Source organism: Spermophilus citellus (assembly GCF_964194105.1).
Source record: "Spermophilus citellus genome assembly, chromosome: 15".
Taxonomy (NCBI): domain Eukaryota; kingdom Metazoa; phylum Chordata; class Mammalia; order Rodentia; family Sciuridae; genus Spermophilus; species Spermophilus citellus.
The window spans coordinates 81,653,225-81,669,598 of NC_138195.1; the positions used below are offsets into that span (position 1 = coordinate 81,653,225).

Sequence of the window (16,374 nt, forward strand, 5' to 3'; positions counted from 1 at the left end):
TTAAGGTACACATCATAACTATGTGTATGTATCTTTATTCCCCCAAATTAATTAATTTCACAAAATTAATTTGTAACTAAGAAATTAATTAATTTTTGATTTCCATTGTGATAGAAGCAGAGACCTTTCATTTTTTGTGTAACCTGTACCCACCTGTTTTTTTCTTGTAAAAGACGTTTGCTGGTTTTATTTTGCTCTTTGCTGAGGATGAGCTAATGGCACCTTTAAAAAAGTCACAGCTTGTTTATTACTTGGTGGTTGTCCTGTAGATCTGAATCTCAGAGTATAGAAGTAGAAATTCATCTCTTCAAAGTCCCAGTGCATGACACGTGACTTCCGCTGGCCACACTGGCTAATCCCTTTAGGGTTTTCAAATGGCCTTCAGGGCCCAGGAATCTTGCTGTTCAGTTTTCTCTCCTTTTATCCCTTCCTGGTCTTTTCTTGAAAGGTTGAGGAGAATGCTGGATGAAGCCCACCCTGAAGCTGCCTTTGGTGGAAAGGTTCGGTCAGTCAGGGGCCGGGTATAAGAAAAGCCACAGCTTAGACACCAACTTTCCCGAGTAAGCTGGGAGAAGAGTAAGTCCTGTAATGAATTTCCCTATCAAAGACAGAGTTTGATCAAAGAAAACCACTCTAGTAAAGCCCGCTCTGGGAGGCATGCCAGCCCTGAACGTCAACTTTCCTGTCTGTGCAAATGCAGAACAGGCAACAGGTCACTCAAACGCCTGCCCGTAGGTGGCCAGTGCCAGTCTGTGCCCACTCACCCTGAGCCAGTTACTTTACCACCCAGGCCTCCCCCACTCATCCTTAAAGCAGGGGTTGTGGTGGTACCCACCTCTGTCTTTGGGGTGCTCACAGAATTCAGTGAGAAAATGCAGCTGGGAGCTTTCACCCACGGCAGGCACTGACCGGTTGATGGTTATTATTACCTGTAAGGTGGGCCTCACCCTCCAACCCACCTACCTCCAGGTCCTCTGTCGGTCGTCGTCAGTCCTGCCCATGAGCTTGTCCTTGGACAGAGCCACAGAGCCTTTTGCTGACGCTCCTGTCTGCAGGGGGCTGCACCTGCTGCCTGTGAGCAGCTCCATGGATAGGAGAGGATGCAGGTGCTCTGAAGGGCAGGGATTCCCTGGCCAGGTCACATAGGGGGAGTGGACACAGTTCTGCCATCCCAAGTCCAGCGCTCCTGGGTGCGGTGCTGCCTTCTGGGGACACGGTGTGAAGCAAAGCTGGCATTGCTGAGCACAGAGGGGTGGGGGAGGAGCCCCGAGAAGGCAAGAGAAGGGATTCAGGATATTCTCCAAAAATACAAAGGCGTCTCGGAAGAAATGGGACCTCGGGAAGGTGGAGGACCAGGTCACAACAAAGTGGAGAGATGGCAGGAAGGAATCGGACGTGAGACACACCCAGCCCGTCAGGAATCCGGGCCCAGGCAGAAGGGGAGGGAGAAAGGCCTCTTCCCCTCAGAATTGCTGAGAGCACCTCGGGGTGAGAGCACCGCAGCAGGATGGTGAGTCGTCCTGACTGATGCTCCCGGGCGCGGGGTCTCACTTCTCAAAGAGCACATCGGAGGCCAGGTGAGGGTCCTCTCCGCCCGTCCGTCACTGCCTGAACAATCCCCTGCCTCCTGTGGACCTCGGTTTCGTGCATACAGTGAGGGATAAGATTCAGTCAATCAACCTATTCACTTATGAAGTATTTATTGAGCACCTACAAGCCAGTCCTTGTTCCGTGTGTTGGGAATTCAGCGATTTTCAGAACACATGAAAGTCTGTCCCCTCCTGGTGCTCGTGTTGGCCTGGAGAGTGGCAGGGCAGCTTCCCACTCTTCCTTGACGTGGGTCCCCTGCCCTCCGGGAACGGCTTGGGCTCCCACCACAATACCTGCATGCCAGACTTGGCAGATTGGACCACCAGTCATCTGGAGATAAGCAGGGCCCTCCTTTCTTCTTTAAATTGCCCTGTTCCTTTTTTTCTTTTTAAATATGCGTTATTAAATTATAACATTTCCACATGGAAAAGCACACACGTGAATTTTCTCTGACACACGCATGTAACCAGCACTTATACCAGGGAACAAAACATGACACACACTTGAGAGACAGTCCTTGGGTCCCTTCTGGTCCCTAAGCCTCCGACTGCGGGAAAAACCATCTGCAGACGTCCAGTTCCAGGTGTTAGTTTTCTAAGCGCTGCGGGTGCCTTTTCTGTTTGGCTCTTCACCGACCATTGTGTTTGTGAGGTTTGTTCTCGTTGCTCCACGTTGTCAAGGTCCGTTCCTTCTCAAGCGTCTGTTTCACAGCATGAATGGTCAGCAGTTGAGACACTCTGCTGTGAATGGACGAGTGGATTTATTTCCTGTTGGGGGCGATTGCTGGGAACCTTTGGGTAAACCTGTCTGCGCTCCAGGCAGTCCCTCTGTCCTCGGGTGTGTGTGTGAGCTCAGTGTTAGTGGAATCTGCCAGTTTTGCACAGTGGAAGTACAAAGTAGGTTCCCCCAGCCATGTGTGATCATTCCAGACGCTGAACACTCAGTTTCTTTCACACGGTAGCCATTCTGGTGAGTGTGTCCTGATCACATTGTGATTTTAATTTGCATCGCTCTGACATCTAGCAGAATTTACCAGGAAACCTGTTTTAAACATGACAGTTCAACAGGGCCATCTGTCCACCCCAGGTCTGCACCCTGCGACTTTCCTAGGCACAAAGGGCCATGACTCTTCCACAGCCCTTAACTGGTTTTATATCTTTCCCAGTAAGAAGAATAAAAATGGTTCCACTCGATCTGTCAGGATCCCCCGGGACCGCGTGCCGACGTATCAGTACAACATGAATTTTGAGAAGGTGGGCAAATGCATCATCATCAACAACAAGAACTTCGACAAAGTGACAGGTGGGTGCTGTGGCCTGGGTTCCCTCTCCCATTCCGTTCCATTTTCTCCAGTTTGTGTTGGACATTCAACAGAGAAATGCTGTGATGCTGTGCCCACATCCTGTCACAGTCAGCTCTCCTCCAAAGGTGGCCTTCTTGGAGGGGCGGGGATACACAGAAACCAGGAACTTGCAGTCCCATGTCCCACCGTGTACATTAGCTGATAAGGGACTTTGACCAAGGGCCACCGAGGCTAGGAATCAAGGGGCCTGTCTGTCATTGAGTGGGCTGAGAGCTACAGGAAGAGGGCAGGCGGCGTCCCCTCTCCTGTGCATTTGCTCCTCATTTCATTTGCTTATTGAAATCGTGACCTCGGAAGGTGTTTTATGTACTCAGAGGATGTACTTTGGAGCTGCCACCGGCACCTGGGCACCTGGCTCCGTGGTACCCTGCACTCAGCACTGCCCATTGGTGGCTCTGCTCGCTTCCCACAGGTATGTGCGTCCGAAATGGAACTGACAAAGATGCTGAGGCCCTCTTCAAGTGCTTCCGGAGCCTGGGTTTTGACGTGACCGTCTATAATGACTGCTCTTGTGCCAAGATGCAGGATCTGCTGAAACGAGGTGAGCGCTCACCCTCCTCTGCCTTCCTCCTCTGTGGAGAGGAGCTGTGTCCGGCTGGTCTCGGGAGCACAGAGGATTTGCCGCCTGGGGATGATTCTTCCTCTGGCCACTCTGTGCCTGTGCTGCTAGAGGCGGGTCTCTTTCAGAAAACTGGAGTATCTCCGGAAAAGCAGCTTAATTAAGCTCTCACAAGAGAAACAGGTGTGAACATACAGAATAGGTGTAGCTTCATAGGACTGATTCCTAGAGAGGCAAGAAATCTATAGCCCCCAGTGCAGAATGGAGTTGAGATGGAAACTTTTCCCCGTGGCAGATGGAGAATAATAATCCCCATATACTTCAGAACTGCAGCACGTCCACGATTTCATTTCACTAAATCTTTATCACAAACCCTGCGATGCTGGCTCCCAGCAGTACCATGCTCATTTTATAAATGTAGGGATAGAGACATACTGAAGAGGAAATTATGGACGGAACCAAACCCCAGCCCGTCTTCCAATGTGTTTTCTATATCCCACACCATCTAATGGATGTCACTTAGGTTACTCTGGAATTTAGGGCTTGTTTGAAGATCAAGTTGTACAGATTCATTTGACAGTGACCCAGAGGGAGTAGACAGTTCATTGCTGCTTTTCTTAGCTGTGTTCTAGAAAAGAAGATGACTCTACCCTCTTTTTTTTTTTTTTAACTAGGCATCAGTTTTAATTAGGCTTTTTTCTAATTTCTTCAAACTTGAGTCTTATAATTTGAACTCCTCTGCCCTAGTAGGTCGTGTAATAGAACACCCTAGGAATCGGGAGTTCCATTGTGGGTCTGGTACCAGTGCCAACAGCTGGGTGCCCCGGGCCAGGCAACTGTACCTTTCTCATCTCTTTACTTTCCTGAAACGTGGACCATGCTCCCAGCTCCGCTGGTTTCCTGGGGTTGGAGGATTAACTTTGCCAAGTATAATAGCCTCCATAGGCACGAGGGCAGGTGTTGGTTTCTGTTCTTGGGAAAGGTGAATTCTGCCCCAGCCCAGAGCAGGTCACGTCGCATCCTATCAAAACAGTAAAGCAGGGATTTTCCTTGACTGTGTGTGGTCTGGGTCCCAGGGAGGATGAAACTCTCACTTTCCAACTCTGTCCTGATTCATTTTATCTTAAAATAAGCTAAGAATTCCAACATTCATCACCTTCACCTTGCCCCTCTATTATCAAAACTAACACAGAAGTCACCGGGCAGATCCTCGCACAGGTGACTCAGTGATGGGAACAGCAGAGGCCACGCCGGCTCTCTGGAACCAATGAAGCAGAGGGCTTGGCAGCACCATTGGAGCGTGGCTCCCAGGCTCCGATGCTTGTGCCCTCTGTGGCCAGTGCTGTGGCACCCCTGCGAGATTCCAACCATGTTTCATCTGTGAAAGAAGAAAAATGAGACCTTCTGCATGGGGCCCAGTGAGAATAATAAGACGGTCTGTGTGAAGTACCTGGATAGGTGTCGGCACAGAGTAGGTGCTCATGAAATGTTAAATATCATTCTTCGCCCCCTCACTGATTACAGAGAAAAATTTGTATCATGTAAAAGCTGCCATTTTAATCATCTTTAGGTGTGGAGTGCAGTGGCATTAAGCATGTCCACGTTGCTTGCAAACATCACCATCGTCCACCTCCAGAATTCTCTTCATCTTCCGTAACTGAAGCATCAAATCTATTAAACACTAGCTCCCTATGTCCCCTTCCCCGCAGCCTCTGGCCACGGCCATTCGACTTTCTCTCTGTGCACTTTACTACTCTTGGTACCTCGTCAAAGTAGAATTACACAGCATTTGTCCTTTTATGACTGGCTTATTTCATTGACATAACGTTTTATTTTCTCTAGCCAAATGCCTGCATGAGGCCCACTTGACAAATATTAACTGATTAAACAGGTTCTGCCACCTCTACTTACAAACCAGGAAACCAAGGCATCAATGGTTAAGTAACCTGCCCGTTGTCCCAGACCCGACCAATGGCAGGGCCATGCCCTTCTGCTCCCCAGTGTGCTGCCTTCTGGCAGCTACTTGGCTCCTGGTCCTTGGGGTCACTCTTCGTGAAGCCACTCCACCCAGGGTGTAGACCAAGTGAGAATTTCAGAATTCTCTAACTTCCTTCCACTGGTCTCCACTCAAGGGTCACCGCAGACAGTCCCGTGCTTTGAGCAGAGCCCTATCCCTGACCACCCTTCACCTCTCGCCGGTTCCCCTCCAGCAGTCCTGGGCGGCTGCCTGCTTCCCTCTGGGGGTGCCACATCAGAGGTCCACAGGGCTTCAGTCTTAATTTTCAGTGTTCACATTGCTTGCCTGCAGCTTCTGAGGAGGACCATTCCAACTCAGCCTGCTTCGCCTGCATCTTATTAAGCCACGGAGAAGAAAATTTAATTTACGGTAAAGATGGCGTGACACCAATAAAGGAACTGACGGCCCATTTTAGGGGAGATCGATGCAAAACCCTTTTAGAAAAACCCAAACTCTTCTTCATTCAGGTAATCACTTTTCAAAGTCAATACGACTGCAAATGGGAAAAGACTGTAGGGTGACTGGGGTGGCACTGTCTTTGCAAATCTCCGTCTCTATGGGGCATGCAAATTTGGGTTTGGTTTTTCCGCTCTAAGTGGTTGGTTTATGTATTTGCCTTGGATCCCAAAGGAAGAAGGTTTCTTTAAGACTTGCAACACTTTGCCTCGCTGCCTAACTGGGATCATCATTCATTCACGTACTCATTCATCCGAGGACCACTGAGCTCCTCGTATGGGCCTGATATCACAGTCCCTGGCATCTGGACACAGCAATGAACGGCCCGTGCCTTTCTGTTCCCAACACCACGAAGTGATCTCTCCTTTCATTTTTAGGCTTGTCGAGGGACAGAGCTCGATGACGGGATCCAGGCTGACTCAGGGCCCATCAATGACACCGATGCTAATCCCAGACATAAGATCCCCGTGGAAGCCGACTTCCTCTTCGCTTATTCCACAGTCCCAGGTATCCAGTCCGCTGCCTCTGCTCACCTTACCAGACAATTCCACCATCAGACCGAAGCCTCGAGGCCTTTCCCTGTTTCCCGTTGCTGCGTGAATTAATTGCAGTTTGAACATCCCTCATCCAAAATGATTTCAATCTGAAACTTTTTGAGCCACCAACATGCTCAAAGGTTTGGATTTTGGAGCGTTTCAGATTTTGCGTTTTTCTTGTCAGGATGCCCCATCAGTAAAGACCATGTAAATGTTCCAAGACCTAAACACTGAAATCTGAAACACTTCCAAGCATTTTGGATGACGGATACTCAACCTGTCCTATAAACACAGTGGCTTATGACAAATGCGTTGTTCGCTGTTCTGGCAATCAGAATCCCCAAATGAGTTGTCAGAATCACCTTCCTTCAGGAAGCTCAACGGGGAAACCCATTTCCTTGCCTTTTCCTACCATGTCGGAGCTGCCTGCGTTCCTCGGCTGTGGCCTTTCCTCCATTTAAAGCCAGAAACCTCACATCTCCCTGACCCTTCCTGTGTTCTCACGTTGCTCCCTCTTTCTGACCACAGCTGCAAAGGGCTCTAGTGATTAGACTAGCGCACCTGGGCAACCCGGAGTCCCCTCTCATCTCAGTTCTATAACCTTAATCACATGAGCAAAGACCTTTTTGCCACATAAGATAATATGGTGACAGGTTCCAGGGTAAGGATGTGGACATCTTTGGGGACCGTTATTCTGCCTGTTTACTTTTCTGTCCAGAAAAGCTGAATTCTCTCACTTGTTCCTATTATTATTAGGAAGTCATTATAAAAACAAACATTTCTTCGGTGCTTTATAATTTACAGTGGGACTTTGTGTCTTTTACATTGTGTCATCCTTATGATAAAAGTGTAGTTAAAGGTGTTATGTAGAAAAGGTGTTATGGTGTCCTGATTTTACAGATGGAAAAATTAAAATGACCTTGAGAGATGTGCCCAAGGTCAGGCAGAGATTTCATACACAACTTCTGGGCCAGGATTCCTTCACACTCACAGGTACCAGAAAATGCCAGTTGTGAGCAAGCCTCCTCATTATTTACCAAGCACCGTGCTTTCCTGAGACTGTTCCGTGAAAGTCCTTCCTTTATTTTGGATGTAAACCATCACTGAGTTAGAATTCTCCCAGCTGCAATGACAGTTTTGTCAAATGGTTGGTGCAGTGGTTTTGGTTATAGTAAATAGATTGGTGTTTTTGAAAAAAACCAGCTCTGGCAGGATCTACAGATGGGATCTTAAGAGAACCAATAACTTCACAAGTTTTAAGGATCATTTAAGATAGAAAGTAATTTGACCTTCCTGATCTTGGGAAGGAGGCAGCATAAGGGCAGTCATATGTTACTGTAAACAGACATGGTGGTAGAGTTGTAGGTGCTCTGAGCAAAGTCTCAGGGAACTCAGGGAAGAAAGATGAACTCTTCTAGGGAGGCAGGCGAGAGAGTTGTTCCTTAAAAGGAGCTTCTGTAACTGAGTCCTGAAAACTCAGAGAAGGGGAAGAGAAGGATTATTTGCCAAGCAGGTCAAATAACCGAATGCATTTAGCTAAACTTAAGATTGTATCAGGATTTATCAGTTAACTCAGGCTGCTATAACAAAATGCCATGGACTGGATGGCTTAAACAACAGTTTTAGAGACTGGGAAGCCCAAGATCAAGGTGCTAAACGATTTGGTTGCTAGTGAGGTCTTGTAAATGGCTGTCTTCTTACTGTATCCTCACATGGCCGGGAGAGATAGAGCATGAGTGGGTGAGGTCTCTGGCGTCTCCGCCTATAAGGACCCTAATTCTGTTGGATCAGGGACTCACTCTTGTGACGCCATTTACTCCAAACTATCTCTATAAAGGTCCTGTCTCCAAATACAGTTATATTGGAGGCTGGAACTTCAACATATGAATTTTGGGGTGGAGGGCATATTTCACTCCATAGCACAGCATGTGACAGGGCATGGCAAGAGGCTCTGTTGTCTTGGGCCCTGTGTGATACGCTAAGCAGCCTGAACTTAATTCTGATAAAGAGGAGCACGGAAGCTATTTGGGGTGCAAGTCACAAGATGACATTCGTACTTTTGAATGATTACCTTGGAGCCCCTGTAGGCCAGAGGTCAGAGGTCACAAAACCAAGGAGATGGTAGTCTATGCCCAGCCTCATCAGGATACCATATTGAATGAGATAATGTATGTGCCCTACTAAAGCCCTAGTTCAGGCCACATGCAGGTAGTTACCAGTACCTTGCACTGCAGGAGAGAATTCTAAATCACTTTACACAGTAACTTACTATGTATTGACTGTTATTCTGGAACTGGTTGTTATAAAAATTATGATGACGGGCTGGGAATGTGGCTCAGGCGGTAGCATGCTTGTCTGGCATGCGTGCGGCCTGGGTTCGATCCTCAGCACCACATACCAACAAAGATGTTGTGTCCACTGAGAACTAAGAAATAAATATTAAAAAAAAATTATGATGACCTAGTTATCATTCACCTAGTGTGACTCAGTGGCAGTAAGAGGAAGAAGCACAACTCATCATGGAAACCAAAGACAACCAACCTTATTGGTCTTGCACTCTCTTTTTAAATGAAGGTGGGGGAGTGGGGGGCCTGCAGGGAGTGGACTCTTCCCTTGTCTCTGGATGAAAATCGCAGTAGGTCCGTAGATTTGCTGCTATGCTAAGACATGAGACAATACCGTAGAAACTTTTTAAAAGTCACAGACAGCTGCAAAACTATAACCAGAATGTCCAGTCGGAGATAATAACTAAAACTCCAAACTCAACTTGGCTTTAAAGTTCTCCCAATTCCTCAGCCCTGCTGTAGGGCTAAATGGCTAAAGGGGCCTTGATCTTTCAGCTTTTTCAATAGCTTTCCATTTGAAAGATCTATTTTTAGATTCTTCCAGAGTCAAATATAAGAGGGAGTCTGGGAAGGAAGGAGGCAAGGTTAGGGATAAGACGTGAGTCCCATGGTCGGTCATCTGACCTCTCATACCCTGGCCAGGCAGACGATTGGAACACTCAGTGCTGCTCTGCATCCGGGGTTCCCTGGGCCCTGCTCCTCCTCCTCAGCCCTTGGATTTGCATCTCTATTCCTGATTAGTCTTCCTGGTTTCTTCCTCAACCCCTAGACATCCTCTAGGGCCCTGGTGTATCCTCTCTCATCCAGGGTCTTCTTGCTTCTTCAAGAAGACCTGTTGGTCAAGACCCAGGACAAGCCTAGAGCTAACTTTCCCGCCCATAGGCGTGTGGGATCCATGAGGAACACATCTTTGCCCTGACAGTGCCAAGCCCTCGGGGCAGCAGGCTTTCCTGCCTCAGCCCCTAAGGTATTCAGCATCCCTTACCTTTGCATTTCTTCAGCAGCATCCAGCTCTGGTTTTGTGTCCCCCCTCACCCCTGCCAAAAGCAAGAACACTCTCACAGTTCTCTGAGATTCCTTGCAAAGCTCTCTTCTAGGCTTGAATTAGAAAGTTGCACTCACCCCAATTGTATGGTGAGGAGTTGCAGGGTTACAGCCTGGGCCTCCACCTTTCTTATGGAAATCTCCAGAAGCAGATGTGTCTCACTCTCACGTAGGTATCTCCTAGGTATTATGTGGATAACTCTATCAAAACAGATGCAGGAGAGTGTTCTGGCAACATCCACCAACACTAGCCCTGAGTAATATTGTCTGTTATTGGATTTCCATTACAGAACACCCAAAGCATTCTTTAGCATCTTCATAAAATTTTCTCCATCTAAGGTGTTTGTTCTCATCAACATGATTCTCATTAGTGACTTGTGTACAAATTAGAAGGGAATCATTTCCAAAAAGCCAGGCATGAAGAAGATCCCAGAGACTGACAGCTCATGCTTATTGGTGAGTGAACTAGCTACCACAGTTAACTGATTGGATCTTCTCATTTCTCTCCTCTCAAAGGCTATTACTCATGGAGGAACCCCGGCAAAGGCTCCTGGTTTGTGCAGGCCCTCTGCTCCATCCTGGATGAGCACGGCAAAGACCTGGAGATCATGCAGATCCTCACCAGGGTGAATGACAGGGTAGCCAGGCACTTTGAGTCCCAGTCTGAGGACCCGCGCTTCAATGAGAAAAAGCAGATCCCCTGCGTGGTCTCCATGCTCACCAAAGAACTCTACTTCCCCAAGTAGCCATTTCTTCTAGCTGAGAAGCTACGAATCATTCATTGATGAGTCAGGTTATTATTGTTATTATTTTGAAGCTCTTGAAATATCCAGAAATGTTATGAGATTTTTAATTTCAGGAAAATTTATTGATTCAACAGGGAAGAAACTTTCTGGTGCTGTCTTATGTTCTCTGAATTTTCAGAGACTTTTTTTTTACAATGTTCTTCATTCAATGACTTTGTAATTTCCACTTAAGATTAATTTTGTTTGTATTTCTCTTACCTTGTTGTTGTACTTAGTACATGCAACAAAAATGACCTCTTGGCTGTGTCCACTGTAATTGATGGTGACATTGGTAGAGAGTCAGGGTCATGTTTGCAGTTCACAAAAAGAATTCCAGTTTTTGTCAGGAAAAAATCTGAGGGGATACTCATTGGCCTGTATTGCAGAAAGTGGGCATTGTGTGGTTTGAGTGGATTTTTATTGGCTTAACGCAGATTCTCATGCAGACATCCCCAGGTAAGTGAGAAGAGGAAAATAATTAATGGTTCTAGTATGTGTCAGTTAGGATCCAGTCCAGAAAATAGAAGCCATTCTAGGTGTTTCAACCGAGGGAATTTAATACAGGAAATGCATCTACATCAATGACAGAAGAGAAACCAACAGCAAAAAGCTGTTACTACACTTGGGATTGTGAGGATAATGGGGGATGTGTGGTTTCCGGAGTCCAGAAACCAGATCAGTCACAGGAACTGGCACCATGATGGAACTGCCTACTGAGAGCTGGATCTACCAAAGGACTCTGGGAAATGGAGTCATGGCAAGGACAAAACCACCACCTGAGACGGAGACAAGGACAGAGCTGAGTCAGATACCCAAAGATGCCCTGGCCTCCCCTCTCTGTCTTCCACCAGCACCTTACCATTCCACCTCAACTGGAAGCCAGCTGGTGGCTGACCTGGGAAGGGTGACTTCCCCCGACACAGAGCAGAGCAAGGGATCATAAGGGAGGAGAAACGAGTGTCGACCTGGTCCATAATGTGAACATAGTGATCATATTCCCTGGTGTTCAGCAGTTCACCCGTTCAATCATTTATTCATTGAGCTGTCGGATAATCTACATATGTACAAAATAATCTGTTTCTGCTTTATGTGCAAAATAATTTGTTTTCGTATGAAAATACACCTGGAACTTTTTAAATTATTCCAGACCTTATTCTGAGTAAATTTTTTTTTGTTGTTATCTCTAATTCTATAAGTGAGGAAGTTTATAGCAAATATTTTTAGCACTTTGTGTTCAAGGTGATATTCTCTTTTGAGCTCTTTATACATTACTTTATTCTCTCTACCTAATAACTGGTTAACAAATGTTCATATTTATTGATTAAAATGTGGTTTCTTAATTCTTAACCGGCTTGGTTTGCTTTCCTTTTGAAGTGATTAATGGCAGTGGGAAAATGTTAAGACAAGATTAAGAATTGAGCCTCCTTCTGGGCACAGTATCACACCCTTGTGATCCCAGAAGCTCAGGAGGCTGAGGCAAGAGGATGGCGAGTTCAGAGCCAGCCTCAGTAACTTAGCAAGGTCCTGAACAACTGAGCCAGATCCTGTCTCAAAATAAAAATATGAAAGAGGCTGGGGATGTTGCTCAGTGGCCAAGTGCCCCTGGGTTCAATCCCTGATACAAAAAAAAAAAAGAAAAAAGAAAAGAATTGAGTCTCCTGACTTGATCTCAACACAAAATATATAATTTTATTTTGAAGCTGGAACACTAATAAAGTAAGTATAGTCATCTTTGTAAAGCTGTTTGGGACCAGCTGCTGTCATTAATTTTGCCAGAAAAAGAAAATCAGATGGGGTAAAAGTATCTTCTTTCAAATAAGAAAACTAGTTTCAGGGACAGTTTATTGGACTTGTTCCTGGTCTTCTGCCATCTAAAATATACCAAATGTTCAAAATTTAAGTGGAGATCATAAATCAAGAATCAACAAGCATCAATTCTACCATGCCCAGAATTCACAGGCTGTTCTTTGGAAAGTAGGCTGTCTTTTAAAGGCCCCTTATTAGAAATAGATGATCGATGTGCTTAAATACATTGCAATTCAAAGTACAAACCAGAGCACTCTAATTTGCTTTGTTAGCTTCATTGGAAGGGAAAGAAATGATCCCAAGTGTTAGAATTATTTTTTTTAAGTTATCCAACAGTTATGGGTAATAAAGAGTGAATATCACAAGTTCAGCATCAAGATTTCTATGAAATTTGGATTAGGCATGATCAGCCAGTAAAGCTGGATGCAAATACCAAAATCTGAAAATCTCTGAAATCTGAATTGCTTCTAGTCCCAAGTATTTTGGATAAGGGGGTACAATTTCTTATATCCATTAGACTAGAAGTATAAATCACAGTTAAGAAAGCATCTTCAAGCCAGATGTGGTAGCACATGCCAGTGTGGCACACCCCAGCAGCTCCGGAGGCTCAGGCAGGAGGATCACAAGTTCAAAGCCAGCCTCAGTAACTTAGTGAGGACCTAAACAAGTTAGCAAGATCCTCTTTTGAAATAAGGACTATAAAAAGGACTGGGGATGTAGCTCAATGGTTAAGCACCCTTGGGTTCAATTCCTGGTACCAAAAAAAAAAAAAAAGAAAAGAAAAAAAAAGCATCTTCAGGGACTGGAGGGTGTGACTCAGTGGTATAGTATTTGCCTAACTCTAACTCGTTTGAGGCCCTAGTTTTGATCCCCAGTACTGGCAAAAATAAATAAATAAATGGATACATCTTCATCTTTATATCCTTGTGTACTTATGGCCATGTTCATCAAGATTGAAATCTTATTTCAACCATGTACACATAATATATATATATATATATATATATATATATATATATATATATATATGATGTTTTCCATATTTGATTGGTGTACTATAATTATACACAAGTGATATTTGTTGTTACATATTTATGCACATACATGATATAACAATGATTTTTTTTTTCTGGGCACTACTGGGGATGGAACCCAGGGCCTTACATGTGCTAGGCAAGAACTGTACACTGAGCTACATCCTTAGCCCTTCAGCATCAGCAATCTTCATCCAGATTGGGCTCCTGCTCAGCCACACCTTCCTGTTTCCAGTTTCTGAGCATTTCATAGCCAGCTCTGCCCTAGGCAGAACTCAGTCTAGATGAGTGTGCCTTCCCAGATCTCATTGTTATGAAGAGTCCAAGATCCCCCTGGCAGGAATATGGGACAGTGCCCTCCCTCATCACATGAAGAAGACGTGTCATCCTTGGGCACAAGGAGCTCCATCTGGGTTTCGATTTCTTTTTTTTTTTCTCCAGGTACCACTAACTTACTTAAAGTGTTAGCTATTGATACATTATCCCTAGTTTTTATCAATACTTTGTCCCTAGTTTCTTTTCTTGAGAAGATTTCCATAAACCATCGTAAGCCCATTAAGATTATGAATTGCTCAAAATAGATCTCAAAATGAAAGTGCTGGGACCATTGTATACACGATTTAAAACCCTGAAGCAACTAAGTCCTCTGTGTGAGAAAGAAAATTAACTTCACTGAAGAGTCACAGATGCTGATTGACAAATCTTTTATTTTGTCCAGTCTTTTTTTTTTTTAAAGAAAGAGAGAGGTAGAGAGAGAACTTTAATTTTATTTTTTAGTTCTCGGCGGACACAACATCTTTGTTGGTATGTGGTGCTGAGGATCGAACCTAGGCCGCACGCATTCCAGGCGAGCGCGCTACCGCTTGAACCACATCCCCAGCCCATTTTGTCCAGTCTTAACAGTGCATTAGCAGCTTCTCTGGTCACCAAGAGTTGCTTTTGACTTCCCTCCATCTTTCCATCTTTCAGGCCCTTTTTCAGGAAACATCTGGCTAGGTAAGACTCTGTGGCAATCACTAGTTTATAGCAATTCTTTTATGCTCTTCAGTGTTACTGTGGTGCCTGGTGTCTGCAGGGAATTGGTTCCAGGAACCGCTCCCCCCCCCAGGATGCCAAGACCTGTGGGAGTTCACGACCTTCATATAAAATGGCAACATGCCAGGTGCAGTGGTACACACCTGTAATCCCAGTGGCTCAGGAGGCTGAGACAGGAGGATCATGAGTTCAAAGCCAACCTCAGCAATGGTGAGGCACTAAGCAACTCAGTGAGACCCTGTCTCTAAATAAAATACAAAATAGGGCTGGGGATATGGTTCAGTGGGCCAGTGCCCGTGAGTTCAATACCCAGTACCCCCCCCCCGCCAAAAAAAAAAATGGCATCATATTTGCATATAACCTACAGATATCCTTTAGGATGAATCATCTCTAGATCACTTATAATATCCAATACAATAAAAATGTGAATGTAAATAGTTCTTTTATATTGTTTAGAAATCATGACAAGAAAAAAAGTCTACATGTTCAATACATTCTTAGTAACGTGAAGGTTAAATGAGAGGTGAAGAGCTCAGCTCACTGCCTGCTCAGAGCGACAGGTAAATGATAGATCTCAAAGATGCTGATACTATGAAGATGGTGACGGTGATATAGTGATGTCACAACCTTGCAATTTTTTTTAAATTGTTATTATTTTAGTTGTAGCTGGACACAATACCTTTATTTTATCTATTTAATTTTGTGTGGTGCTGAGAATGGAACCCAGAGCCTCACACATTCTAGGCAAGCTCTCCATCACTGAGCCACATCTGCAGCCCCAAGATGGCAATTTTTTTCAAATATTTTTAATCCTTGGTTGGTTGAATGTGCAAATTCCAAATCCATGGGTAAGGACAGCTGACTGTGATGGGCCAGGGACAAATAGCAGTTTCCCAGGGATTTCCAGAGATACTCCCTAGGTTGCCCCAGACCTACTGAACAAGAATCTGCACTTTAATCTGTTCTTCAGATGATCCATTTGCTCATTGGACTTTGAGAAACTCCGTTTTCGGAGCATGGACCACATCTTATGTATTCCATAAAATGGAGAGAGCAAAACTCTTGTGAAACTGCATGATAACTCTTGTTTCAGTTTGTTTTCTGTTACTACAACTGAATGAATCATGGACTGGGTAGTTTATTTAGAAAAAAAAAAAAGAAGTGTAATTTAACTCACAGTATGGAGGCTTGGAAGTCCAAGAAAATGGTGCCAACATCTGATTATCATCTGATGTGGGCCTTCTTGCTGCATCATATCATGGTGGAGGGCACATGTGGTGAGTCTAAGCAAGTGTGCTAGCTCAGGTCTCTCATGCTAGCCACTAATGCCACCATGGGGCCCCACCCTCATGATTCATGTAACCCTAGTTGCTTCCCTGAGGCTGTACCTCCAAATACCATTAACGTGTGAACTGGGGATTAAGTTAACAACCCATGAACTCTGGGGATATGTCCAACCCATAACATACCCTTAAGGAACATGGCAAGCTTTTCACTTTCTCTATCTCCGTTTTAAAATAAGCCTTTGCTGAGTGATATAATAGGGTTGTTTATGTGTTCTCAAAGTGGCTGTGAATGTGAATTGCAGACTTTAAAATGTCTTCATAAATAGATGGGAGCCTGCACTTGGGAGTGTTCATTGGCAGCCAGAGCTGTTGTGCCCTGGAGCCTCAGGACTTGTCCCCTCCCACCTGCCCTTGGAGCCCACTGGGAGAATTATTACCTCTCCTTACCAGGATATCCTCAGGCCATCGATCACTTAGGTTTTATTTTGGATCAGACAGCTAGTAATTCTTTTGGATTC

General features: G+C 45.2%; 1 protein-coding gene across 4 annotated transcripts in view; it reads left to right on the top strand.

The window, feature by feature from the left end:
• Nucleotides 1–12,035, top strand: part of CASP7 (caspase 7) — a 32,279-nt gene extending 20,244 nt beyond the window's left edge. For 2 of the 4 annotated variants that reach the window (XM_081268867.1, XM_081268866.1), the window contains exons 3-8: nt 2,756–2,892; nt 3,366–3,494; nt 5,404–5,448; nt 5,821–5,996; nt 6,363–6,492; nt 10,427–12,035. In XM_081268867.1, the coding sequence (XP_081124993.1) occupies nt 2,756–2,892; nt 3,366–3,494; nt 5,404–5,448; nt 5,821–5,996; nt 6,363–6,492; nt 10,427–10,656 (847 nt within the window). In that variant the 3' untranslated portion in view covers nt 10,657–12,035. The remainder of the gene's footprint in view (nt 1–2,755; nt 2,893–3,365; nt 3,495–5,403; nt 5,449–5,820; nt 5,997–6,362; nt 6,493–10,426) is intronic. The other 2 variants (XM_081268868.1, XM_081268869.1) reach the window with 1 other exon arrangement.
• The last annotated feature ends 4,339 nt before the right edge of the window (nt 12,036–16,374 follow it).